Source organism: Caretta caretta, chromosome 3 (assembly GCF_965140235.1).
Source record: "Caretta caretta isolate rCarCar2 chromosome 3, rCarCar1.hap1, whole genome shotgun sequence".
Taxonomy (NCBI): domain Eukaryota; kingdom Metazoa; phylum Chordata; order Testudines; family Cheloniidae; genus Caretta; species Caretta caretta.
In genome coordinates this window covers 37,697,428-37,725,046 of record NC_134208.1, presented here as the reverse complement: position 1 = coordinate 37,725,046, position 27,619 = coordinate 37,697,428, and the positions used below count along the sequence as shown (strand labels likewise).

At 41.0% G+C, this 27,619-nt stretch overlaps 1 protein-coding gene across 3 annotated transcripts in view; it reads right to left on the bottom strand.

Annotated features, from left to right (window-relative positions):
* The window catches only part of PXDN (peroxidasin), a 160,963-nt gene that overhangs the window by 40,058 nt on the left and 93,286 nt on the right, over window positions 1–27,619 (bottom strand). For all 3 annotated transcript variants that reach the window (XM_048845388.2, XM_048845386.2, XM_048845387.2), the window contains 5 exons: window positions 21,304–21,460; window positions 16,287–16,395; window positions 15,546–15,703; window positions 10,857–12,360; window positions 10,317–10,451 (listed from right to left, as the gene is read on the bottom strand). In XM_048845388.2, the coding sequence (XP_048701345.1) occupies window positions 10,317–10,451; window positions 10,857–12,360; window positions 15,546–15,703; window positions 16,287–16,395; window positions 21,304–21,460 (2,063 nt within the window). The remainder of the gene's footprint in view (window positions 1–10,316; window positions 10,452–10,856; window positions 12,361–15,545; window positions 15,704–16,286; window positions 16,396–21,303; window positions 21,461–27,619) is intronic.

The following is a 27,619-nucleotide window of genomic DNA, read 5'->3' as shown; positions in this document are numbered from 1 at the left end:
AAAACACAGTTACTGTAAGGTAAGTAACTGTTCTTTCTACCTCAAGTGATTGTCCACATGTATTCCACTTCTGATGACTAGTGAAAAGTGACCTCATAATTAGGAGAAGGTTGCTAGAAGCTTGCTATTTAAATCAAGACTGCAGGAAAAGCTCTGTCAAAGAGGACATCAAATCTTGAGGCCTCAACTAAAAAATAGCTGGGTGAAAGTGTGGACTCATCCCCATTGTAGCTGCCCTACAAATTTCTGAAATTGGTATGATTCCCACAGAAGACACAAAAGATCCTGAGCCCTGGTGGAGTAGGCTCTAATCTAAATAAGTCATAGAATTATCTAAGGCCGTGACACTATGTCTACATTAGGTCTGGTCTACACTAGGAAATTAGGCTGGTATAACTGTGTCGCTCAGGGGTGTGAAAAATCCCCTGAGCAATGCAGTTAAACTGAACTAACCTCCAGTGTAATCAGCACTAGGTCGATGGGAAAATTCTTCTTTCGACCTAGCTACTGCCTCTTGGGGAGGTGGATTACCTATGCCGATGGGACAACCCCTCCTGTCGGCATAGGTAGTGTCTTCACTGAAGCACTACAGCGGTGAAGCTGCAGAGGTACTGCTGTAGTGGTTTATATGTACACATGCCCTAATACAATTAGATACCAATTTAGACGGTCTTTGAGTGGATGCTGCCTGACCTTTCACCCAATCTTCAAATGCTACAAACAGCCTAAGGGAACTCCTGAAGGTTCTTGTTCTTTCAAGGTATTATGAAAGAGTCCTAACCACATCAAGGGTGTGCAATTTGACCTCCCCCTGGTTGAAGTGGGGCTAAGGAAAGAAAAATGGCAGGTGAATAGTCTAATTGAAATGAAAATCTAAGACAATCTTGGAAAACATTTATGATGAACCCTAAGGATCACTTTGTCTTTACGGAACACAGTCTAAAGTGGACCAGCCGTGAGGACCTGCAGCTCCTTTACCTTTCAAGCTGATGTTATAGTCACTAAAAAGGTCATTTTCATAGAAAGATGATATGGTAAGCAAGTGCTAACAGCTCATAAGGGGGTCCCCATTAACCCACCTAACACTATATTGAGGTCCCAAAAAGAAGGGAGCTCACAGAAAGTGGGAAACACATGATATAACACCCCTAAGGAATATAGCAACTATAGGGTGAGAAAATACAGTTTCCCCTTGGATGGGAGGATGATATTGGTGCTTGATGTACCCTTATGGAGCTGATGGATAGCCCTGAATGCTTTCGGCATATCAGATAGACCAGAACAGTAGGAATTGGGACTTCTAAGGGAGACAAGTGGCATAGCGTTGCCCAAATAAAGAACCTCTTCCATTTAGGTGCACAGGTCAATCTGGTAGAGTCCTTCCTGCTATTCGCAAAAATATTCTGGACTTCAACTAAACAGCTTCTTTTACTGACAGAGAGAGACAAGGTGGATGAGGTAACATCTTTTATTGGACCAACTTCCATTGGTGAGACAAGCTTTTGAGCTTACTCTGCTTTAGTTTGGGAAAATAACTCAAAGTGTCACTGCTCTTTGTAAGCTTGAAAGTTAGTCTCTCTCACCAACAGAAGTTGGTCCAATAAAAGATATTACCTCACCTACATAATCCGTGGATAGGTACACTTTATTCTCAGAGCCCATGAGATAAGGAAAACATCTGACAAGAAGACTGAATTCAGCCTTTCCCCAAATCTCCCACTGTCGAACAGAATGTTTGGCATTTCTTGTTCTGATGTGAAGCAACACCGTTGATTATCCCCACCTGCAGAAGATGGTTTGCAGGCTCAAATCTTTAGTGGGCAATTTGCAGATGAGAGGGCCGGTCCAGCAGGACATTCTGAAAGTCTGATAGAAGCAGAATTACTGGTACAATCTGTTGATGAATGCACCAATTCCAGAGATGAACTTGCTTAGCAAAGGAGGGATAATTGTATTCCTTCCTGTCTGTTGACATAAAATATTGCTGTTGTGTTGTCTGTCATTTCCTCAACTGTTAGTCCATAACATAGGAAGAAATGCTTTGCAAGCTAGACAAATAGCTCTGCGTTTCAGAACATTTATGTGAATCTCTTTGGCAGTCAAGAGGCCTTGTGCCTTGTGATGCTGTATGGAATAAGTGTGACCATTTATAATGTTATTGATACCAATATTACAAAATAGAAATGAATCTTACAAGATATGCCATGGAAGATGTCAAGGTTCCTTCCCTACTCTGAACTCTAGGGTACAGATGTGGGGACCTGCATGAAAGACCCCCTAAGCTTATTCTTACCAGCTTAGGTTAAAAACTTCCTCAAGGTACAAACTTTGCCTTGTTCTTGAACCCTGTGCTGCCACCACCAAGCATATTAAACAAAGAACAGGGAAAGAGCCCACTTGGAGACGTCTTCCCCCCAAAATATCGCCCCAAGCCCTACACCCCCTTTCCTGGGGAAGGCTTGATAAAAATCCTCACCAATTTGCATAGGTGAACACAGACCCAAACCCTTGGATCTTAAGAACAATGAAAAAACAATCAGGTTCTTAAAAGAAGAATTTTAATTAAAGAAAAAGTAAAAGAATCACCTCTGTAAAATCAGGACGGTAAATACCTTACAGGGTAATCAGATTCAAAACATAGAGAATCCCTCTAGGCAAAACCTTAAGTTACAAAAAGACACAAAAACAGGAATATACATTCCATTCAGCACAGCTATTTTACCAGCCATTTAAACAAAACAGAAATCTAATGCATATCTAGCCAGATTACTTACTAAGTTCTAAGACTCCATTCCTTTTCTGTTCCAGGCAAAAGCAACACACAGAGAGACAGACCCTTTGTTTCCCTCCCCCCCCGCCCCTCCACCAGCTTTGAAAGTAACTTGTCTCCTCATTGGTCATTTTGGCCAGGTGCCGGCGAGGTTATCCTAGCTTCTTAACCCTTTACAAGTGAAAGGGTTTTGCCTCTGGCCAGGATTTTATAGTTCTGTAAACAGAAAGGTGGTTACCCTTCCCTTTATATTTATGACAGAAGGTATCAGTGGAAAAGTTATGATTTGCTAAGTATGATAATCTTGTTTATACGTATGTATCATCTTTGTTTCATGAGTTATAAATATGTGTGATATATCTGTACCTCAAACTTGTGCTGTCTTTCTGAGTGACACCGATGAAGTGAGCTGTAGCTCGAAAGCTTATGCTCAAATAAATTTGTTAGTATCTAAGATGCCACAAGTACTCCTTTTCTCCATACAGATTGGCATCAGCACTATCCAGCCTGTTTAATGGCCCATCAAGGGCAATCAGCTGTACAGTGAACCAACAGAGAAAAGCCAGGGGCTACACCTATGAGTCAGCAGGACATATAGGGACATACCTGTGGACAGGGGACTCCAAGAGCTTTCCCATGCCCATGTGCTGTGAGCATCTGTTTGGGACAAAGCCACATGGCAAAGGATATTGTCAAGGTTCCTTCCTCACTCTGAACTCTAGGGTACAGATGTGATGACCTGCATGAAAACCTCCTAAGCTTACTTTTACCAGCTTAGGTTAAAACTTCCCAAAGTACAAATTAATTTTACCCTTTACCCTTGGATTTCCACTGCCACCACCAAACTTTATCTGGGTTTACTGGGAAACGTAGTTTGGACACGTCTTTCCCCCCAAAATCCTCCCAACCCTTGCACCCCACTTCCTGGGGAAGGTTTGGTAAAAATCCTCACCAATTTGCATAGGTGACCACAGACTCAAACCCTTGGATCTGAGAACAATGAAAAAGCATTCCGTTTTCTTACAAGAAGACTTTTAACAGAAGTAAAGGAATCACCTCTGTAAAATCAGGATGGTAGATACCTTACAGAGTAATTAGATTCAAAACATAGAGAATCCCTCTAGGCAAAACCTTAAGTTACAAAAAAGACACACAGACAGGAATAGTCATTCTGTTCAGCACAGCTCTTTTCTCAGCCATTTAAAGAAATCATAATCTAACACATACCTAGCTAGATTACTTACTAAAAGTTCTAAGACTCCATTCCTGTTCTGTCCCCGGCAAAGCAGCATACCGACAGACACAGACCCTTTGTTTCTCTCCCTCCTCCCAGCTTTTGAAAGTATCTTGTCTCCTCATTGGTCATTTTGGTCAGGTGCCAGCGAGGTTACCTTTAGCTTCTTAACCCTTTACAGGTGAGAGGATTTTTCTTCTGGCCAGGAGGGATTTTAAAGGGGTTTACCCTTCCCTTTATATTTATGACAGATATAAAAAGGCAGCTACATCTTCTCCATTTTGTCTTCAATCTTGCTTCTCACCTCTGAAGTAACTTCTCTACAAACTGAAGATTTGAACAAAGGACTCATAGGTTCACCCAAGCTTTGGAGATGTTCCACAGGGTCTTTACAAGCCAGCAAACTCACCAGTGCTGCTAAGAACCTGATATATGGTCTCTGAAGTCATATGTATGTGTCTGATTGCTTTGACCATTTAATATCTCTCTTCCCTTTATTTTCTTTTCATTTGTAATAAAACCTTTAGTTTTAGATACTAAGGGATTGCCTGGCAGCATGATATTTTGGGTAAGATCCAAACTAATATTGATCTGGTACTGTGGCTGGCCCTTTGGTGATCAGAAGAACATTTTGTATAGTGAATACAGTTTTAAATAACTTCTCACTTCACTGGACCTATTTGCTTGATAACTTGTGGGGGGGACCAGGAGCACAGTTTGTGACTGGCTGGTGAATCTAACTACAGCGTTAAGCACCAGCTTTGGGAGAATCTGCTCTCCTTCTTGCAGCCTGCCCTGACCTTGGCATTTTCAGTGTGGGCTACTCTAGGCAACTTGGGTCACAGACCTGTGGGTAGTCTAGGTGGGCTCCCCACCCGAGTGTGGAAACATCTGTCACTAATGTTTTGATAGGTAGGTACAGCTGGGGAAATCAGTACTCCTTTGCACACATGGAGAGGGTTCTTCCACCAATTTAATAATGAGAAGACTTCTCAGGGCATCTGTGTCCTCATGTCCATGTGATGTATCTTGGGCAGCTACACTATTTTCAACCACACTTCTATGAAGTAGAGGTGAAATCTGGCATGCTATGTGGCATAAGTGAGAGACATGCTCTCGCTCATGTGTTTGGGTGAGCCTGCAGCTGGTCTAACTTGGTCTTGAATCTGTCCTGTGGCAGATGAGTCCTTGCTGACAGGTAATCTAGCACTACCCTCATGAACTCTTGTCATAAATATAAAGGAAAGGGTAAACCCCTTTAAAATCCCTCCTGGCCAGAGGAAAAATCCTCTCACCTGTAAAGGGTTAAGAAGCTAAAGGTAACCTCGCTGGCACCTGACCAAAATGACCAATGAGGAGACAAGATACTTTCAAAAGCTGGGACAAGGGAGAGAAACAAAGGGTCTGTGTCTGTCTGTATGCTGCTTTTGCCGGGGATAGAACAGGAATGGAGTCTTAGAACTTTTAGTAAGTAATCTAGCTAGGTATGTGTTAGATTATGATTTCTTTAAATGGCTGAGAAAGGAACTGTGCTGAATAGAATGACTATTCCTGTCTGTGTGTCTTTTTTGTAACTTAAGGTTTTGCCTAGAGGGATTCTCTATGTTTTGAATCTAATTACCCTGTAAGGTATCTACCATCCTGATTTTACAGAGGGGATTTCTTTACTTCTGTTAAAAGTCTTCTTGTAAGAAAACTGAATGCTTTTTCACTGTCCTCAGATCCAAGGGTTTGAGTCTGTGGTCACCTATGCAAATTGGTGAGGATTTTTACCAAATCTTCCCCAGGAAGTGGGGTGCAAGGGTTGGGAGGATTTTGGGGGGAAAGACGTGTCCAAACTACGTTTCCCAGTAAACCCAGTTAGAGTTTGGAGGTGGCAGTGGAGATCCAGGGACAAAGGATAAAATTAATTTGTACCTTGGGGAAGTTTTAATCTAAGCTGGTGAAAGTAAGCTTAGGAGGTTTTCATGCAGGTCCCCACATCTGTACCCTAGAGTTCAGAGTGGGGGAGGAACCTTGACAACTCTAGTCTCTGGTTTGCAACAGTGATTGACTTTCCTTTGTAGATTCTGAGATCTGGTGTGGTGAAAAGATGTAGGACTAAGTGAATAGAATCGTTCACTTGCCATGGTGATCTTCCTCGAATGAGCCAGTCATTGAGGTACTGGCATACCTAGATCCCTTGCTTCCTAAGATGAGCTTGCCAATCACTTGCTGAATACTCTTGGTTTTGTTGAAAGACCAAAGGGAAGGACTTTGTACTGGTAGTGGGAAGTTCCCACTTGGACTCTTAGTTATTTTCTGTGTGCCAGGTGAATTGATATGTGAAAGTATGTGTCTTGTAAATTGAGAGCTGTGAATGATTTTTGAGAATCTAAGGATAAGAGTATAGAGGCTAGAGTTACCATACTGAATTTGAAACAGCAGATGAAGCTGTTTGAGTTGTCTCAAATCTAGTACTGGATGCTTGTCCCCCTTCATTTTAGGGATTATAAAATAATGGGAGCAAAACCCATTCCTCTTTTAAGTCCAGAGGCTCTTTTTCCACTACTTAGAGATTTAGAAGGGAGTTCACTTCTTACTTTAACATTTTTTTGTAAGAGGAGTCCTTGAAGAGGGTTAGGAAGGGACTGCAAATGAATAATACCTCACATTGTTAATCTCTAAAACCCAGTGGTTTGAGTTAATTCAATTCCAAGCCTCTCAAAAATAAAAAAAGTGGTTGCCAGAAGTGGGGGTGGCAAGAAGGGTATAGATCCTCCAACCGCTCTATATGGCTCTCAGTGATGGTGTCAAACTTGCTGCCATGAGGCAGAACTAGAGGTGCAGCATCAGAGGAAGAGAGCCTCTGTGTTGGAAACTTTGCTTCTTCCTTGGTGGCTCAGGTGATCTTTGTGGGTTATAATCACCTTTGTCACCTTTGTCCAGCTTGTCCTCATCCATCTCTCCACGAACGCAAGTCGACGCCACACCATCCCGTTTTGTTGCGAGCACGTTCTTCCATTTCTGGCCAAAGAGTTTTGTCATGGGATCAGCCCAGCGTGTTTTCATTCTGTCCAGCGGTTGCTTGTGGTCTCTGGGGATCCAATCACTGATGCAGGTTGTCCACCTGTTGTCTACCCTATGGATTATATGATCCACCCATCTCCGCTTTGCATTGTACATCGCCTGCACTACATCGGACACCTCTGGACACCTTCTAATCTTCTCATTTGGTATGTTGTCACAGAGCAATATCTTACACATTCGCCTTTTCATTGCTTTCTGGGTGACAGTGAATTTTTCTTCCTCCACTTTCCTTGTTGACCAGCTTTCCGCTCCATATATCATTGCTGGCAGAACAGTGGAGTTAAACAGTTCTTTCTTCATGGGCAGTTCATCCTCCGTTAGAGATATCTTTATTTTGTTGAAACTTGCCCACCCTGCCTTTCTCCTCCTACTACTTTCCACTTCAAATGAGTTGTCTCTGTTCACCTGCTGACCCAGGTAAATATATTTGTCGACCTTCTTGATTACTTTCCCGTTTACAGTGATGATTCCTGCTAAACAATGCTCCGCATCCACTTTGTCTTCAAAGTGTTCACTTCCAACCTGATATCATGCAAAAGTGTTTGCAGTTGCTGCAATTTGTTCTCCAGTTCTGCTGTTTCCTTTGCCAATATTACCCAACTGTCGGTGAAGAAAATATGCATTAACTGTTCTCTGTCATTTCTGATTCCTTCTTCCCCATACAATTTAACTGCAATTCCAGTACTGCTGAAAACAGCTTCAGTCAGCTTCAGTGACTGTCTGATTCCTCTATGAATAATAATAATGCACAGGACATTGAATAAACTTATCTCTGTCGAACAATTGCAGTTTATTTCTTCCAACAGGTCAATGTACCTCTGGTTGATTCAGATATTGTTGAGTGCGTTGAGTACAGTGTTAATCTCCACCAAGTCGAATGCCTTTTTGTAGTTGACAAATTCAAGACACAATTGAACTTTGTATTCCTTGCATTTTTTAATGGGCTGCCAAATTGAGTGGATGTGATCAATTGTTGAATACCCTGAGCAGAAATCAGCTTGTTCTCTGCTTTCGTGCATTTCAAGATCCTTCTTAATCCAACTGAGTGTGTCACGGGTGAAGATCTTGTGAGAGGAATGCAATTGGATGGTAGTTCTCAGTTCTTCTGGATTGCCTTTCTTCATCAATAGTATTGTTTTTGATTTCTTCCATGCATCTGGAACATGCTTGCTACTGATGTAGACAGTATCTTCAATAATAATACATTAAAAAACTTTATCTAGAGTGGCTTGTGACCAGGCCTGCTCTGTCTTAGGGGCTGTCGTGTAGCCTCCAAGAAATGGACAATAGCTCTTTAATCTTTTGCAACGCATAGGACTTTATCAGTTTTTGAGTCATAACCTTCAAATGGGAGGACCTCAGTAGTTGTCTGGACCTCCTTTAGTACTCTCAAAGGCTGCAACCAGGAAGCCCTGTGCATGGCAGTGGAGTGTGTCATTGATTGTGCTGCCATGTCCAATGCGTCTAATGCTACCTGCAGGGATGTATGAGTTACCAGTTGTCCCTCAGCTACAAAAGACTTTAGTTCCTCTTTAAATTCTTGAATTTATGTGTCTGCCATGTGATGCAGAAGTTCCTGAAATGTTTTGAAATAGTCAGACTGAATGGACATGGAGTGCACAACTGCTTCATCTGGTGAGGAAGAGGAGATCACTGCTGAGATCTAGTGCTTCTCCATTTGCAGGTGTTCTTCCTCACTTTCCCATTCTTACTGGGGTATAATGTGAGTCAGTGCCAGATGTCCTTCTCAAGGAACCACAGGTTTCACAGGGAAGGGAGATCTATATCTAGTGGTGGTAGCAGAGCTAGGTTTTCTTGCCAGATCACTCAGTACCAAGAATAACTTTGCTGCCAAGAAAGTCAGTGCCAGGAGCATCTGTGCTGCAAGATTCAGCACCAGAGTCACTGGCACTGTGTGCTTCAATACTACTGCTGAGAGGCTGGTACCAGCAAAATGTGGACCGCTGCCTGAGACAGCGCCCTATGGGCTCGGGGACCAGGTTTTGCCAGGTTGTCAGAGGCACCAAATTTGTGCTCTGAACTACCCTTTGGCTGAGCAGTGAGAGATCTATGCCTCCTTTTATTAGGTTCCAGGGAGGGTAACCAAGGCCTGTACTTACTGTGGGAACTATGCCCCTTCCAACTCCTTTCAGATAACTAAGTGAAGGACATGACTTAGCTGCTCTGCTGGCCTCAGTGGATTAAGTTTTCTTTGAAGAGTGAGCCTAAGAGCGGAGTTGGGCAGCAGGTCAAAGGAGCACTGACTGAGGAATCCTGCTGAGGCCTAATTGGCCTTTTTTTCCCTTCAGTTCTGAGGAAGCTCACATTGAGTGCGAAAACGTTTAAGATGGGCCTCTCTTGCTTTCTACATCCTTTTGGAGAAGAAGCAACAGATCTAGAATCTATCAAGCAAACGATCCTCTCCAAAACAAAAGAGGCACCTTGAGTGTCTGTCATTAAATGAAATAGTTGCTTCATAGGAAGGGCAAGTTTTGAAGCCCAGAGGCTTAATTTCAGCCATAGCAGCTCATCCCCATTAGGGTGGGAAAAATCCCAAACACTAATAGAGAGATTGTTGTTGTTGGTTTTACATATAGCTAAGAGGTTGTAAAAAACAAAAATCACTACAATAACTATGCTAGTATTACTAGCTAACTAGCCACACACACACACACTACTAGGAAAGTTGCACAGTATGCAGAGAACTGGACATTGCAAGGTTTCCATCTCGCAGCCATAGGCAGTAAGAGTGCAGGAAAGGCCCCAGTGGACACTGCTGGCCAATAGAATCCAATCTCATGCATGTGGATGCATGTGTGCATCAGAAGTGCAATACACATGGACAATCACTGAAGAAAGATTATTTTCTTCAATTTACAGTGAAGTAGTTTTAACAGTAATTTGCACAAGGGCAGTCAAACAATGTCAGAAATAGGAAAGTCAGGAGTTCCTGGGTCCCAGTCCCCTGCTCAGTCAGCTACTCTGTACTGTCTGTTGGAGCTTTATATGCTATTTTCACCATAAAAGATAACAGGCCTTAAAAATAACTAAGCATAGCTGTTATTTCAGCTGCTTTGACAAACTATAAAATCAGCTTTTTTATCTCTTTCATTTCTATATTCAGATCATAAAAAAAAAAAGAAAACAGAGTTTGCATTTGAAAAAAAGTCATTCAACAATTTAAAAAAATAAATAAATCTATTCTAAAATCACTTAAGTTTTCCACGGACATTTTGGCTTTACCTGTCTCCATCTCGAAGACGTTTAAACTGTGTATTCAATAGACACATCAAACTTGGCCCCAATCGGCTACCAGGAACTAAATCTTCTACCATAAGAGCAGGAAATAAATCTATGTTCAGAGGTGAACCATAGAGCCTATAACAAGAGAAACACAAACAGTTATGTTAAAATTATACATTTATAAAAGCATTCAGTATTATGACAAAAATAAGGGTAATGGATATGAACTATTCACAGCAAAAATGACTGTGGTATTAAATCACCTTGAGCATTCTCTTCCTGGTGGAGTGGAGAAATCAGATCTCTATAAGTCTCACTGGGGAAAAGACATTCTGTAGCTTATGCAGGTATTGGGGAACCCTGAGCCCCCTATATATATCTCCTGATGTTGACAGGAAGTCTTTTGGAGATTCCTTTATCCCTTTCCTAACAAATACTTCCTTCTAGGTTAGACATTTAAATAACTATTATTTTCACATGCACATTTAGATATAAAAGTATATTTGAATTTTTAACAGTTCACCTTCACCTCAAGCTCACCTGCTAAGTTTCTCCCTGATTTCAGGATTCCTCATTTCGTTTTTCAGATCTTCAAAAGTATGAGCTGAAGAAAGATTACAGTAAACTCTAAAATCATGGTAGGGAGGAATTCCATGATCTCTGCCTCTCTGAATATTCATAGCTGCCAGATCTAAAGCCACGGTACGTGCCATGGAGAATAGTCTCTCTGTTAATTCTGTATTGAGTAACTGTGATGGTACTCGCATCTTACCAGCAACACCAAACAATCCCCTTAAAAGTGGATCAATGCCTCCTTCATTTACAATCCGAAAGGGAGAGAAGAATGCCTTATGAAGAGGTATATGGCCTTGTAGAATAGGTTCAAAGTTTTCATCCAGCCGATAGAGTAAGGGATTGATAAGTGTGTGACCAAACCTAAAAGCGGCAGTTGCAAACTCATTAGTTATGCCAGAATTAACATTGGGATCATAACCTTTATATTCGCCAAGCATCTTCATGCCTACCTCTCCAAAGATCTTAGGTAGCCAATGGTTGTATGTTATATGTTGCACTTCTGCACCAACAATTTTGCGTGTTTCATGATATATTGTGTCCCCATCCCAGTGTGGGTTGAGTTTCAGTAACTCTGTAGCAATTCTGTTGTGTTCCCTAAACCACAATGTATGCATACTGGTGAGACCCAGTTGCTCATTAGCACGATGATCCCCAGCTAAGAAGCAAGGAATTGGGCTCTCATTTTCATCTCTCATGCATTCTGTTGGTGGGCCAGTAGCAAATGGAAGAAGCGGCTTGCCAGATCTCTGTACAATGCCCTGTCTCAGAAGACCCCTTTGACTTGCCAAGTCTCTGATTTCTTGTGACTCGTGGTCTGAACTGCCATACACATTGGATGCATCAATATACGAAGTCAGCTGGTTAATCTGTTCTCGTGGGTAAACAGAATTCATCAGAAGAGATGTCATGCCACTTCCACAAACAGGACTGGAGCGTACAAAAAACATGCACCGTGCACCATTTCTAACTCGGGGGTCATTTGGTGGTACCATGATTGAGAAACATGGAGGATCGTTGGTACAAACTGAACTGCAGTGCTGACCATCAGAAAACCTGGCTTCACTAAGAGCAGCAACTGTAGAGTCAAGGTCATGATCAAGGAACTGACCCCATTGCATTAGCATGTGAGTAAACTGATCATCAGGGGTTATTGTTTCAGTTCCTATTAGAGATGTTGAAACCAAGCGAGGCATGGGGAGCGTGTATCCATTATAGTGTCTATTAGGTCCAATGCCCCTAGGCAAATTAAATCCATTTTCATAGACTGACTTTAACAAACGTTCAAAGGCTGTCAAAGAGGCTCCCCACATCGGATGCTGCAGGTTATTGCAAGTTCCATCATGTGTCCTGTATTTCTGGTGAAAGCACATATCTGAGCAGTTATTCACTCGTCTATGGGCTGTGCAGCCTGACAGATTAGCTATCAGGTTCAAGTATTGTGGAGATACAAGATCGTTATAGTGATAGCCTGAAACAGAACAGAAGCATAGGGAAAATTAAGGACTTGTCAGATTTTGGATGCAAAATTACAAATATACTAGACATAATTTTATCATCTTTTGATTTTAAAAAATCCCACACACCCTTGGACAAATTCAAAGGAAAAATAATTTTCATGACAACAATGATACAAAGCTTTTCAAAAGATCTCATCTCCCACTTAGCCACCTAAATGAAACAGGCAGATTCTGGAAAGTACTCAACACAAAACATCTGCCATTGAGAATAATTTGAAAATCTGCCCACTTCATTTAGGTGCCTAAATGGGAGATGAGCTCTTCTGAAAATCTGGTCATAACTAGATACTGAGAACATTTGAAAATGTGGCCCAAAACTAATATCAGTTGAAGCTTTTCTACTCTCAGAACTCTGTTATCTTATACAAGCTTTTGATCACTTCAAAATATATTTCTTACTATTATGTATTGTTTTATAGGTTATATACATATTATAGCAATATAAAAAAGACACACACACTCTCCACTCTACTCAGAATACAAGTGCCCCATTGTGCTAGGAACCATAAAACACATTGTTAGTTGTGGTCCTTAATTTCATCAAAAGACAAGTGAGTGTAACAAACAATAGGTAGGAAGACGGGAGGAAGGATGAGGTTAACTGTAATAAAATAAAATGTTTACATAGGCTAACAGCATGCACAAGTAAATGGTAATCATTCAAGAATAATGTTACATATGATCTGAATGAAAAATTCAAAGAGTAGGTGTCAACTAGCTGCCCTACAAATAATATTTTCAGGACTACTCTGGTCTCTGAAACACTGCACACCATGGTGCAGAATCATTACTGGCTACTAAAGAACAGAACACAGTACACTGTTTTGAGGATTTTTAACACTTAAAGATGAGGATGTTGTGGCTCTGCTGCTCCAATGCCTGTCCTTGTAATCAAGTCTCCCTTTCAGTAACACACCTTTCTAAGTTATCTTCATTTATTATAGTCTTCTGAATCTCTCTTTCCTTTTGCTCTTTACTTGTGTGCAGTTGAGATAAATGATTGTATGCTGTGGTAATCCTGGTTTCCATCAAAATTTCTGGAACAAGGGTGTGAGCAGAACCAAACTTTCACGTTTTTGGACAAGCTGGCCTGAAAAAATAATTTTTGCCACATACTCCAAATGTAACACATTCCTGTCCATTACCACACCACTATAAATAAGCCTGGTTTAAGATTTTTTTCTGAAGTGATAGCAAGAGAATTCTTTGGGATACAGCTGAAATTTAATAGTTTCATTTAGTCAAAAGTTCATAGATCGGCAATTGTTAGGTTCCCCCAATTTTTCTGCTACAAAAGTGGGACCCATCCACTTGTTCTTTTCAACTTTAGTAGCAGCTTACATTTGTTAGCTTTGAAAACACAAACCAAGCAAGTGCAAGGACTAGGGTTAGAAATTTAGGGGGAGGGTGTTTAAATGAAAACAGATTCTCTTTACATTTCTAGTTTTGCGAAATCCTGGGGCCATGGCTGTGGATTTTGCAGGGACCAAAAGCCAGCTCTGGTTGTGAATAGTTTTCAACACTATAAAATGTTGTCTGAGATAATTAGCTTGACTTTTTAAATGAATTCACTTTGGACATGCTCATGATCCTATTGTATTCACTTTCAGCGAACATTAGAATGATTGTTTTTACTAGCATTAAAGTTGATAAAAATTAAATTTCAGTGTTTCATACATGAGTATTCATGAAAAAAGAATGTTAGATTTGGATGCACTAGTATTTATACTACAAATACTTGCATCCAACCATAGAACAAACAAAATAACCCTGTGATTATCCTAATAAACTGCAATTTCTCAAATGTTAAGATTTAAATACTTGCAATTTGTAGTTAAAAATATTGAAGAAAATGTCAAACGATTCTGAATGATTAGCAGCAAACTCAATGAAATTATGATCTGTTTGTGGATGTTCTGTAGTCAAATAAGAAGTCAAATTTGTGAGACAAATTATTCCTTGCAAATTGTTTGCTCAGCATTATGAGTAACTGTCCATTTTTACTAACAAATCTTATAGTGGTTTAATTCTACTAAGCTTACAGTCTTTGGCCTTGTACATATTTGCCTAATTCAGGGTCACAGTTAAAGTTTTAGGAAGTTACAGTGAAATTCTCAATTATAAACATCAAAAGTAGTATTTATAAGTTAAAATATTTCCTCAGATTCCAGTCTAGCTGTAACATTTGGCTACCTGCCACACCTCAGCATCTCTCCTAAAACTCCATCATTATTTCCAAAGGCTTTAGTCATAAGTCTCACACACTGACACATTACATTTCAACTGCCAAAAGAAAGAACTTATAGGCACGGCAGAACAATTAGCTTACAGTTCTCTTTGCAAGTGTGATTAGCTCTAAATTTTCAGGCTGGGCATTAGAATTCTAACTTCTGAGTTGAGCAGTTAATGAGCAGAAATATTAAACTTTACTTTTTTCTTACTATTTATAAAAAACAACAAAAAACATATTTCTTAATAGCAAATTAAATTTAAGAACAGACTCCCAGGAAACTGTTGTAGCTTAGTTTGATACTATACTCTGCTTTAAGAACAAGTAACAATTACTGCAGGAAAACTGGTACAGAAAATGCAGAAATACTGTTCTGTAAAGTGATCAAAAACAGTGCACAAATCTTTGCTGTTTGATTATATCCTCTCTGTGATAAGACAAACAGGGATTCCCATGTTTTCTTTTGATGCAATAACCAATACGAATACTGTCTTAATAGTACATATGGAAAAATTCTAATTCTTCTAAGAAACTATTAGCCAAATTCACCCCTTTGTTAACACCTATGCAACTCCATGTACTTCATTCAGTTGCATTACTTTTAACTGAGGGAAGAATTTGACGGCAGCATTTTTTTCCTTAGTATGTCAAATAGTGAAGAATTAAAATAATGTACCAGCACATCTCAGACAAGTTACATCAAAATATAGCAATGTGTGAATCAAGGACCTAATCTTTATTCACGTTGGTGAGCTCTTGCACACTCAAGGAGCCACAATGACTTCAACAAGAGTAATAGCTGCACAGTGGGGCACAGAGCTTTTAAAATTAATACTCCTTGAAGCATAATGAATTGAAATGACTTATACACTACAAAACACAGAAAGTAAGGAAAAAGGTACTGACTTGTTCCATTTAGGTCAACCATTAAACCATCTTGTACATGATCTTGAATTAACTGCAATGTCCTTTCAAATATTTCTCCAGCTCTTGCTTGCTCAACAGTGTAAGGATCTCTTGGGTATCGAAATAAGGCTAGCAAATCATTTGGAGAACGAGGACGACTAACAGATAATTGAAAAATAGTAAGTGTATACACAAGTGCTATAAGACTACAAATGGTTTAAAAAGTTTCTGCAACTTAAGATATCACTAGACGTGATTGACTATACCTTTGTTACTCATCCCAAAATGGAAGGCAAAAATAAATAAAAATAAATATCTACATTTAATACAAGATGACTGAAAAACATATTTAAACATGCAAATAGATTAAATTTGTATTAAAATGCATTAGATCCAACATTAAAATACCAGTAGGCTTTTGAATAAAACCAAGCTTTTTAAACATGCTGTTTCCCCCCAAATAGTTGAAATAACTATTCAAGTCCTATTAGCTAAATTTGTTTGTCAGTGGCACTTAGTGCAGTTTTCATTTAAAAACATGGGTTTCTTGCTAAATTGCTAGCACTCCAGAAACTAATCAACCAGATGCTGAAGTTTGTTATTTAAAACCATTATATTGTCTCATCTTTCAGATGTGTAATAGTACTGTAGTCAAATAGGTTTACTGATTGTAGCATTTCTTTCAGTATATCCAAAATTAATTTTGACTTCCCCATAAAAAAAACCCAAAGTACATGATACCTGTCAAACAAATGTGTACGTGTTGAATTTATAGCTCTGTCAACAGTTGCAATTGCTTCAACGATTGATGTTGCTACAAATGGATCTCCATTTCGACTGACATTAGGAACTAGAAAAACATGAAGTTGCATATTACTACAAACATTACTGCACACAAAAAAGTTACTCATATAAAGCAATGTCTAGACACTACATCATTTCAGTTTCACAAAGAAAACCACATTTCCTTAAGTTTTACTTACTCCAAATTTAAAATGACTAATCATTTGGGAACTCTACCGAAACACATTTACATCCCTGCAGAATTAAGTTTTGTTTTGTTTTTAAATGCCAGTTACAAATAAGTGTTCAATTAAAATGAAACTACTGTAAAAATAAGACAGTGTGTGAAAAATAAATAAAACTATTTAAGTAACTGTTAAGTAGTCTTACAATTGTTATACAACCATGACCAATGCAAAAAAGTGAACTCAATATTCTAGCTCAGCTTCTGCTTGTGGTGCAGCATATAAGCAGCTTAAAAGTTGCAACCAAAAGCCTAACCAGCATCCACTAAAGTCTATGGAAACATTCCCATTTATTTCAATGGATATTGGATTGGGCCCCAAGTATATGGGTTTAAGTGGATAACATGAAACACGACAGTCAAAAGCCCCACATTTATAGGCTTCATTTTTAATTTTAGAACATGTATAGCTGTATTACATAAGTTCAAAGAGGCTTTTCCTAAAAAAGCTGTTAGAGATTCCCAAGTAGCTATGAGGACTTGTTCATGGTTATAATCTTGGAATCTCTCTAGGAAGCAAGAGAGACCACTTTGGGGGCCTTAAACCTTTGTTTTATTTTCAGCATTATCTAGCCTCCGAAAAGTAGGACAAAGATCACAAGCTCATAGACCACAAATCTTCATAATACTAGCAATGCAAGATCTCATGGGTCCATGAAACTACCTTTTTACGAAATGTTTGGTCAGCCACTGCTGCTGTTGAAGTGCAGCTGGGTTCATACAATCTACCCCTTAGTACCTCTCTCCTACCCTGTGTCGGGGGCCACCAGATCCAGTAGCAATACCGAAAGATTCCCCAGAGTGGTTGGTAAAGTGACATTGACGGAACGGGGGTAAGGGTGGGAGGGGAAGAGGCAGGTTTGCAGTGGGTACATTATCTCTTTGATCATTACCTACCTCACATGGTTGCTATGAGGCTTAATGTTTGTAAAGAGCTTTGAGATCTTCAAATGAAGATGCTATACAAGTGAAAAGTATTTTATTAATAAAGTAACAGCACTGTAACTTTGAGACCACAGCCAATACGCCAGAATGGGATGGGTGAATATACAAAACCAGCTTTAACTCTGAACATCCTTGGTCTTGTTAGTTTGACATGAAAGTTTTACTTTACAGTAATATTTTTGTCCAATGTGCTTTTTAAAACACCCAGTGCACTCTTCAGAGCAAGGTTTCACTACTTTTGCATAACTGGAAGCTCAGCGACCGGTTCTATTACAGCTCCAGTAGAGTGGTCTTTCTGAGTAGTGATAAACACGCTTGGAAAAATAATTTTTGGGATCTGTGATGGGGTGTGTAGCTCCTCACACCAGCCCTGCAGGAGCTGAATTAGACCAGGTGGGCCCAATCAGCTAATTAGGCTGCAAACAGTGGAGCTTTAATCTGAAGGCAGTTAATTAGAGAGAAGCTCACTTGCAAGGGACAGGCGGGTTTCTACAAAAGACAGGAAATTGGAAGCAAAAGGGCTGGCAGGGAGAAGGTTGCAGTTACTCCCTGGGAGAAAGGAGTTGTGTTTAAGAGGCTGCAGAGACAAGTTGCCTAAAGTTACTACCTGGGAGCAGGGAGAACATAAGAACAGCCATACTGGGTCAAACCAAAGGTCCATCTAGCCCTGTATCCTGTCTTCCGGCAGTGGCCAATGCCAGGTGCCCCAGAGAGAATGAAGAGACCAGGTAATCATCAAGAGATCCATCCCCTGTCACCCATTCCTAGCTTCTGGCAAACACAAGCCAGGGAGTGAAGAGATTGGCAAACCCAGAGAAGTGGGGAGGGCCAGGAGGTATGGAAGCGGGTCAGGGAAAGACAGCAACGTGCAGGGAATGGACCTTGGCTGCTGTGTAGAGGGTCCCTTAGCTGGACCCCAGAGTAGCAGGTGGGCCCGGGATTCCCCTGCCAGCTAGTGGGAAAGGCACTGTGAGGCAGTGAAGTGAAAGACTGCCTGAGATTACTGGAGAGCAGGAACTTTGATACACATCTTGTCTCTTTCCCCCTCTCCCCCGGAAGGCTGGAGGGCTGACTCACAAAGAGAAGGTTATGGTTGATGGAGTGAGAGAACAGCTGCAAAGGTGAAACTGATGGGGTGTAACTGCTGGAAGGGGCGTCGGCCTGACCAAGCTAATCTCCAGAACCGCCAGGAGGCGGCACCATCCAGCGGTGAGTAGAGCAACCCATGACAGGATCTAAACAATGGAAGCAATGGTCGGATATCTAAAGACATTTTTGCATTACTTTATTTTTGTTTTAAATATTCGCTACCAATCGCTCACTTGTTAGACTGATATGGTAAGCAAGTTTACCATTCAAAGACCGAGAGTCTCAATGTTTTCAAAAGGTGGGGGAAGACTTATGGGGGTCCTACAAAAGTAGCTCAAGCAACGAGGTTTCTTTTGGTGTTTTAATCTTTAAAGAGCAGGTTCAAATTTTTCAAATATAGTTTTTTAAATTAATAAACTCTATCCCCATTGTATCCTGCCTTAAATTTAAGCCAAAGTTTTTAGAAAGTTGCAATCTGGGGTAGGACACAATGGAGAAAGATCTCCCAGAAATGATACCAGATTGCTCTGTGAACTTTGTTTATGAGGGGAAGTTTGTAAGAAAGTTTGATTTGCATCATGCTTTGAAAATAGTCAGAGACTGCAGTCTGAGTCTGTGCGACATTGAGGTGAAGAGAATTTTGTTGGCTATGGTTTTGTGGATGTTGTGACATAGGAAGGGCCACACAGAGGCCTCAGGCAGAATCTGAAACGGAGGCCCCCCATCCTTTTAAAATAAAATAAAATAAAAAAAAATTACTACTAATGGGAGGCCCCAGAAAGAGGTTCGGGGTTGGATAGTGAGCCAGCTCTGCACTCACCCTGTAGTAGCAGCTCCTGTCCTGCAATACTGGGCCCAATTCCTTGCTCTGGGCATTGCAACCTAGAGCACAGAGTCACAGCTCCACTCATGTTTGGTCCAGTCACTCCTCCGTCCATCATGACAGAGGGGCAGCCAGGCCAAATTTGAGTGAGTGGTGCTGTGACCCCCAGTGCCAGGTCACAACACCACTCAGTTTGGGGGCCATCTTAAACAGGGGCCCAGGGCAAATTGCCTCTTTTGCACTCACCTCTGGGTGGCCCTGGACACAGAAGAAGAACTGAGATTAAGTATCAGTTAAATATTGTATAGTTCATAAAGCATAATATTCTTCACTTCTAGTCCTAAATTATTGTGCAGTGCCACGTGGCCACATTTCACTGGATTCTCAGGTAATATAAGTGGCTTAAACCTTGTTTGTTCAGATGATTAGGTAGACATCCTTCCTTGTTCATGGGGGAAAATTGCCAGACTTAACCATGGCTTTATCACCTCAAGGTTGAACTACTTCAGTGGGTTTCGTCTGATGATATTATTCAGTTACACTGAAGAACATTGTGGCTACTGCTTATCGGAGCTGGTTAGAATTAGTACATTACATCTGCACTATGTGAATGGCACTGGCTTCTGATTTGTTATGGGGCAATTCAAGGTTACATTTAAGACCTGACTAACTTAAGGAACTTTCTCTCTATGCATCACCATGGTGGCTGAGATCAGCTGATACCTTTGTAGCCTGTCACTAGATTTGCATTCCTCATTAACTGGAAATAAAGATTTTTTCAGTGAAGGTCTCCCAACTCTGCCATTTGTATCCTCTGGTGTTCTGACAGAGCTCAAGTTCATGACATTTGGAGCTCAGAGCACACCACTTATTTTTGGTCAAAAATGTGTTTGACTACGGATCACTGATGAAGCAGTACATGGGGCGGGGGGTGGAGGAAGGCTGAATTGTCTATTACATGTAATATAATTTTATGCATTGCATGTTTTTTTGTGTTATGTTATGTGCCAGAGGCCAGGGCAATCAGCACAGTAAAACATTTATATAAAAGTTAGCAAGAGCGAAACAGAACTCAGGCCAAGAAACAATAACCAAATATTTAAAAAAAATATGTGGTAGTGTGTTTCCATTTTATATTACACAGATATTGTGCCATTCTTACCTAGATTTAAATTAGTTACTTAAAGGAAAAAAAGGTGTACACTATATTGTGTAAAATTTTCAATGTACAATCAGTAAGAAGAGCTTTGGGATTAGTCTCTATAAGAGCATGGAAGTATTACAAATGATTTTGGTAGTCTCTCAGCCAGCCTATTATTTTTATTTATATTTTTACCAAGTAATTTGTTCTTATACTGGCTTCTTATAAACAATTAAGACTTTTAGGAATTCTTTGTGGCAGCAAACTATTTTCCAATTAGTCATTGTAGATCTACCTTTAAAAATGCCAGAGGATTTACTGTCTAGTCATCACAAAAGTCAGTTTGTGCATGGGACTAGCAAATTCAGATAGAGCCAAAAAATATCTCAAGAGGAAACTTGTGTGGCCCCCTGCAGCCTAAAGCATTCTTTCGGACTTCAATCATGAATATGCTCCAAGCATGCTAGGCTATGAAGTCACACAGATGCTTCAATATTAGAGATTTTGGATGACTTATTCCCCAAGGGCCAGATTTTGAACCTCTTACTCCCATTGGTTAGCTGTCATTCACCTGAGTAGTTTCACCGAAATCAACACAATCACTTAGGTGAGGAAGGAGTTCACAAGCTGGCCTTTGGTGTTGAAGCTGCATGTTTATGCCTTTAATGTTAAAGAGTATAAATAGTATGACCTAACTCATATCTTGCTACCCATGATAATTTAGAAACCTTACCATTAACACTTAGCACCATGCTAACTGAGGAGTATCCAATAGTATTCCGGGCAACACATTCATATCGACCTTCATCAGCTGTTCCAACATCACGAATGGTAAGAAATCCCTCCGGACTAACATGAAATTTTCCGCTTTCTGTTACCTGAACTCCGTCCTGCAGCAAAGCACAATGCTCCGTTATTCTAAATGTATCATCTCTGGCAATTTTATTAGCATTTTAAATTTGTTTTTAGATTTTGAATATTTTTTTTTCTTCTGGCAGTGTGAACTTGTTCTGAGAACAGTAATAGATTATCTTTATTTCGTACCAATTTTATATGCCAAGTCAATCATTTAAATTAACCCAACAGAAATCCATTAATAAATCTCATACAAAATTTTTTTACAGTTTAGAGAACAAAATTTAGCAAGAAAAAGCAGCATAACTCACAGTACTGTACAGTTCTACTGAGACAGGACAGTTTGCATGCAGAATAGTATACGGAATATATTTATTATGTCTACAAACTTAAAAAAGCAGCACAAAATATCCTCTCAGTTGTGTGCCCTTTCCATATAAAATACAGGCCCAACAAATAATAAAACAAGACTCTGCGGGGCCATATACTGTAAGGAATGGATTGAATTCACTTGAATACAAATTCACATTCATATTCACTTGAATACAACCTCTTGTAACTGAATGCTTTGGCAAATGCTAATTATCCTCAGAGGAGGGAGAACAGAAACACTGCCACTCAGACACCTTTCCCCCCCTCTAATACTGGGAAAAGAGGAAAGCCTAGTCCCCTCTCATGGCAGTGGTACCCAGTAGCCCCTCTGCTGGCACTCAGCCCTGCAGCCTGATCTGAGTACCCCACCCATTCCACAGGGAAGGAGGGGAATACTGCCAACAATTCAGCAGGAATGAGGAGTTCAGTACCCTCTCCGCTGGGCCCTGTGCCATAGCTCTGAACACATTTCCCTGTGTTCTGTGCCTTCCAAGTATGTTGTTGTTGCCTCTCAGCTGAGCAGTGGTTGACCATGCTGCAGGTCAGTTTCCATTATTGGAGAGAAACTGATGTCAAGTGCACTATAATTTGTTTGTTTCCACTATGTACAGTTCCCATCTGAAGTGTGTAGGTGAGTTCTGTTATTTTTCAGCCACAAGAGACGCCAAAGATGCCTACGCAGATTTGAACTCCAGCTTAGTCATGCTGAATAACCACCAGAAACAGCTTCCTTCATCTCTGTCCCACCAGGTTGCCCATCATCCTCCCAAAAGCCAAGGGACCATCTGGCTGCAAACTCAGTTGAGCCAAAACTCAGCCTGCTTCACCTGGGCAGCTCTGCGCTTGCAGAAAGAAGGGGGAGGAGGCGGGCAGTGGCATGGAACCCCATGTGCCCTACATGCCTCACTTCTGTTTGGAGGGGAGAAATCCCCCACCAAAAAAAGCGCCCATGGTTGCCCCACCCACCCCGTGCGGCTTCCCTTTGCTTCCCTGCCATTTTCCACAGGAAATCTGCGGGGGGGAGGGCAGCATTTTCTGTGGATGTGCAGTCCTGCAGAATCCCCCCAAGAGTATACTGTATACTTTATAGTATGCATTAAATTTCAGAAATGTCAGTGGTCATTGGACCGTGTGCTGTGGCCGGCAGTTGGAAGCTGTGAGCTTCTAAACAAGGTTTGACATCTAGAAGCCTCTGTTCATTGCTGAGCCTTAGTCAGGGGTCGGGGCTATCAAGAAGGCCAGGGCTTTATAAAGCAGTGAGCAAGCGACCAGGGAACTTTGAGAACAGGGACCGCTAACAGGGAGTTTTGAGAGGGAGTTGGGGAGTGGGAGAGGGGCGAGGTACACTATAATCAAAACTTCTTGATTTAAACAAAAACCATATCATTAACCTAGGTAGCTGTAGGAGAAATGCAGACAGAAGACCAGCAGCAGAGTGGGGGATATCCTGTTTATTGTACTCAGTGTAGCACGTATGGTTACCTGCCCTGTGGGCGGGTGGCATATGTATGCATTCAGTGCAAGGAGCTCCTGGCCCTCAGAGACCGTGTACGGGCTTTGGAAGCCAGGATGGCGGAACTGGAGAAGCTAAGGGAGGCAGAGAGGTATGTTGATGAGGCTTTCCAGGACTGTAGATTTGTCCCACCTCTCGTCAGACAGCCCCTGCGCTGTTATGGAGGATGAAAGGCCCAGAGAAGGAGAGCAGTCAACGGTAACAGAGGGAAACCTTCCCATATTTGGGACCCTCCTTCCAGATGATGTTGGGGTATCCTCTCGCACTGAGGTTACCTCTCCTGGGGAGGGAACTCCAGTCATTAGGAAAAGGCAGGTGTTAGTAATGGGACATTCAATCATTAGAAACATAGATAGCTGGGTTTGTGATGACCGGGAGAACCGTATGGTAACTTGCCTGCCTGGTGCAAAGGTTGTGGATCTCTCGAGGCATCTAGATAGACTTACGTGTAGTGCTGGGGAGGAGCCGGTGGTCGTGGTACAGGTAGGTACCAATGAGGTAGGGAAGGGTAGGAGAGATATCCTGGAGGCCAAATTTAGGCTGCTAGGAAAGAGACTGAAATCCAGGACCTCTATGGTGGCATTCTCAGAAATGTTTCCAGTTCCATGCGCAGGGTCAGGTAGGCAGGCAGAGCTTCAGAGTCTCAATGCGTGGATGAGACGAGGGTATAGAGGGAAGGGGTTTAGATTTATTAGGAAGTGGGGAAACTTTTGGGATGGGGGAGCCTATACAGAAAGGATGGGCTCCACCTAAACCAAAGTGGATCCAGACGGCTGGCACTTAACATTAAAAAGGTTGCAGAGCAGTTTTTAAACTAAGAACTGGGGGAAAGCCGATTGCTGGAGAGGCGCACGTGGATCAGACAGAGACTTCTCCTAGAGGAGAGTCTATTTATAGAGATTCTCTAGGTTTTAGTCAGGAGGAGGGGATGAAAGAGGACTAAGTATGAGCTAGATCAGACGAGAAACATTCACAAATGATCTGACACATCAGAAAAGGGCAGACAAAGAAACAGTGACAAGTTTTTAACATGCTTGTACACAAATGCTAGAAGTCTAAATAATAAGATGGGTGAACTAGAGTGCCTCGTGTTAAGGAGGATATTGATATAACAGGCATCACAGAAACCTGGTGGAGTGAGAACAATCAATGGGACGCAATCATTCCGGGGTACAAAATATATCCGAAGGACAGAACAGGTCGCGCAGGAGGGTGGGCGAGGTGGCACTATATGTGAAAGAAAATGTAGAATCAAATGAAATACAAATCTTAAATGAATCCACATGTTCCACAGAATCTCAATGGACAGTAATTCCATGCTGTAAGAAGAATATAACAGTAGGGATCTATTATCGACCACCTGACCAGGACAGTGATAGCGATGCTGAAATGCTAAGGGAGATTAGAGAGGCTATCAAAATAAAAAAAACTCAATAATAGTGGGGGATTTCAATTATCCCCATATTGACTGGGTACATGTCACCTCAGGACAAAATGCAGAGACAAAATTTCTCTTTACTTTAAATGACTGTTTCTTGCAGCAGCTGGTACAGGAACCCACAAGGGGAGAGACAACGCTCTTTCTAGTCCTGAGTGGAGCGCAGGATCTGGTCCAAGAGGTAACTATAACAGGACCACTTGGAAATAGTGACCATAATATAATAACATTTAACATTCCTGTGGTGGGAAGAACACCTCAACAGCCCAACACTGTGCCATTTAATTTCAGAAAGAGGAACTATGCAAAAATGAAGAGGTTAGTTAAACAGAAATTAAAAGGTACAGTGACTAGAGTGAAATCCCTGCAAGCTGCATGGACACTTGTCAAAGACACCATAATAGAGGCTCAACTTAAATGTATACCCCAAATTAAAAAACACAGTAAAAACTAAAAAAGAGCCACCGTGGCTTAACAACCATTAAAAGAAGCAGTGAGAGATAAAAAGGCATCTTTTAAAAAGGGGAAGTCAAATCCTAGTGAGGTAAATAGAAAGGAGCATAAACACTGCCAAATTAAATGTAAAAATATAATAAGAAAAGCCAAAGTTTGAAGAACAGCTAGCCAAAAACTCAAAAGGTAACAACAAAATGTTTAAGTACATCAGAAGCAGGAAGCCTGATAAACAACCAGCCCCTGGATGATCGAGATACAAAAGGAGCACTTAAAGACGATAAAGTCATTGCAGAGAAACTAAATGTATTATTTGCTTCAGTCTTCACGGCTGAGAATATTAGGGAGATTCCCAAACCTGAGCCATCTTTTGTAGGTGACAAATCTCAGGAATTGTCACAGACTGAAGTGTCACTAGAGGAGGTTTTGCAATGAATTGAGAAACTTAACAGTAACAAGTCACCGGGACCAGATGGCATTCACCCAAGAGTTCTGAAAGAACTCAAATGTGAAATTGCGGAACCATTAACTATGGTTTGTAACCTGTCCTTTAAATTAGCTATTGTACCCAATGACTGGATGATAGCTAATGTAACGCCAATATTTAAGAAGGGCTCTAGAGGTGATCCTGGAAATTACAGACCGGTAAGTCTAACGTCAGTACCGGGCAAATTAGTTGAAACAACAGTAAAGAATAAAATTGTCAGACACATAGAAGAACACAAATTGTTGCACAAAAGTCAACATGGTTTCTGTAAAGGGAGACCAAGTCTTACTAATCTATTAGAGTTCTTTGAGGTGGGTCAAACAAACATGTGGACAAGGGGGATCCAGTGGACACAGTGTACTTAGATTTCCATAAAGCCTTTGACAAGGTCCCTCACCAAAGGCTCTTACATAAATGAAGTTGCCATGGAATAAGAGAGAAGATCCTTTCATTGATTGAGAACTGGTTAAAAGACAGGGAACAAAAGATAGGAATAAATGGTAAATTTTAAGAACGGAGAGGGGTAACTAGTGGTGTTCCCCAAGGGTCGGTCCTAGGACCAATCCTATTCAACCTACGCATAAATGATCTGGAGAAAGGGGTAAACAGTGAGGTGGCAAAGTTTGCAGACAATACTAAACTGCTCAAGATAGTTAAGACCAAAGCAGACTGTGAAGTACTTCAAAAAGATCTCACAAAACTAAATGATTGGACAACACAATGGCAAATGAAATTTAATGTGGATAACTGTAAAGTAATCCATATTGGAAAAAAAAACCTCCAACTATACATACAATATGATGGGGGCTAATTTAGCTACAACTCATCAGGAGAAAGATCTTGGAGTCATTGTGGATAGTTCTCTGTAGACGTCCATGCAGTGTTGAGCGGCAGTCAAAAAAGCAAACGGGATGTTAGGAATCATTTAAAAAGGGATAGAGAATAAGACGGAGAAGATCTTATTGCCCTTATATAAATCCATGATACGCCCACATCTTGAATATTGCATACAGACATGGTCCCCTCATCCCAAAAAAGATATACTGGCATTAGAAAAGGTTCAGAAAAGGGCAACTAAAATGATTAGGGGTTTGGAAAGGGTCCCGTATGAAGAGAGATTAAAGAGGCTAAGACTTTTCAGCTTGGAAAAGAGGAGACTAAGGGGGGATATGATAGAGGTATATAAAGTCATGAGTGGTGTGGAGAAAGAGAATAAGGAAAAGTTATTTACTTGTTCTCATAATACAAGAACTAGGAGCCACCAAATGAAATTAATGGACAGCAGGTTTAAAACAAATAAAAGGAAGTTCTTCTTCACTCAGCGCACAGTCAACCTGTGGGACTCCTTGCCTGAGGGGGTTGTGAAGGCAAGGACTATAACAGGGTTTAAAAGAGAACTGGATAAATTCATGGAGGTTAAGTCCATTAATGGCTATTAGCCAGGGTGGGTACGGAATGGTGTCCCTAGCCTCTGTTTGTCAGAGGGTGGAGATGGATGGAAGGAGAGAGATCACTTGATTACCACCTGTTAGGTTCACTCCTTCTGGGGCACCTGACATTGGCCACTGTCAGTAGACAGGATACTGGGCTGGATGGACCATTGGTCTGATCCAGTATGACCATTCTTATGTTCTTATTGTAGATTACTAATTGTAGATTAGTTTTCAGATGTGCAATGCAGTGTACTCTGGAACATAAAAATCACAGAAGATTCAGATTGCAGTCGAGTGTGAATACAGCAACAATGGCAGGATTCAGCAGAGGTTTTATTTTTTAATAAACTAAAGGCTACTGGGCTTCTCAACCACCAGAAAGGGGTAGGGAGCAAGGCATAGTGGTAATGAGGGCTCCCTGGCTCTTGCCAAAATGAGATGGGAAAGCAGACACTGTTCCCTGCAGGATATACAATGAACATTAAGCTAAAATAGTCA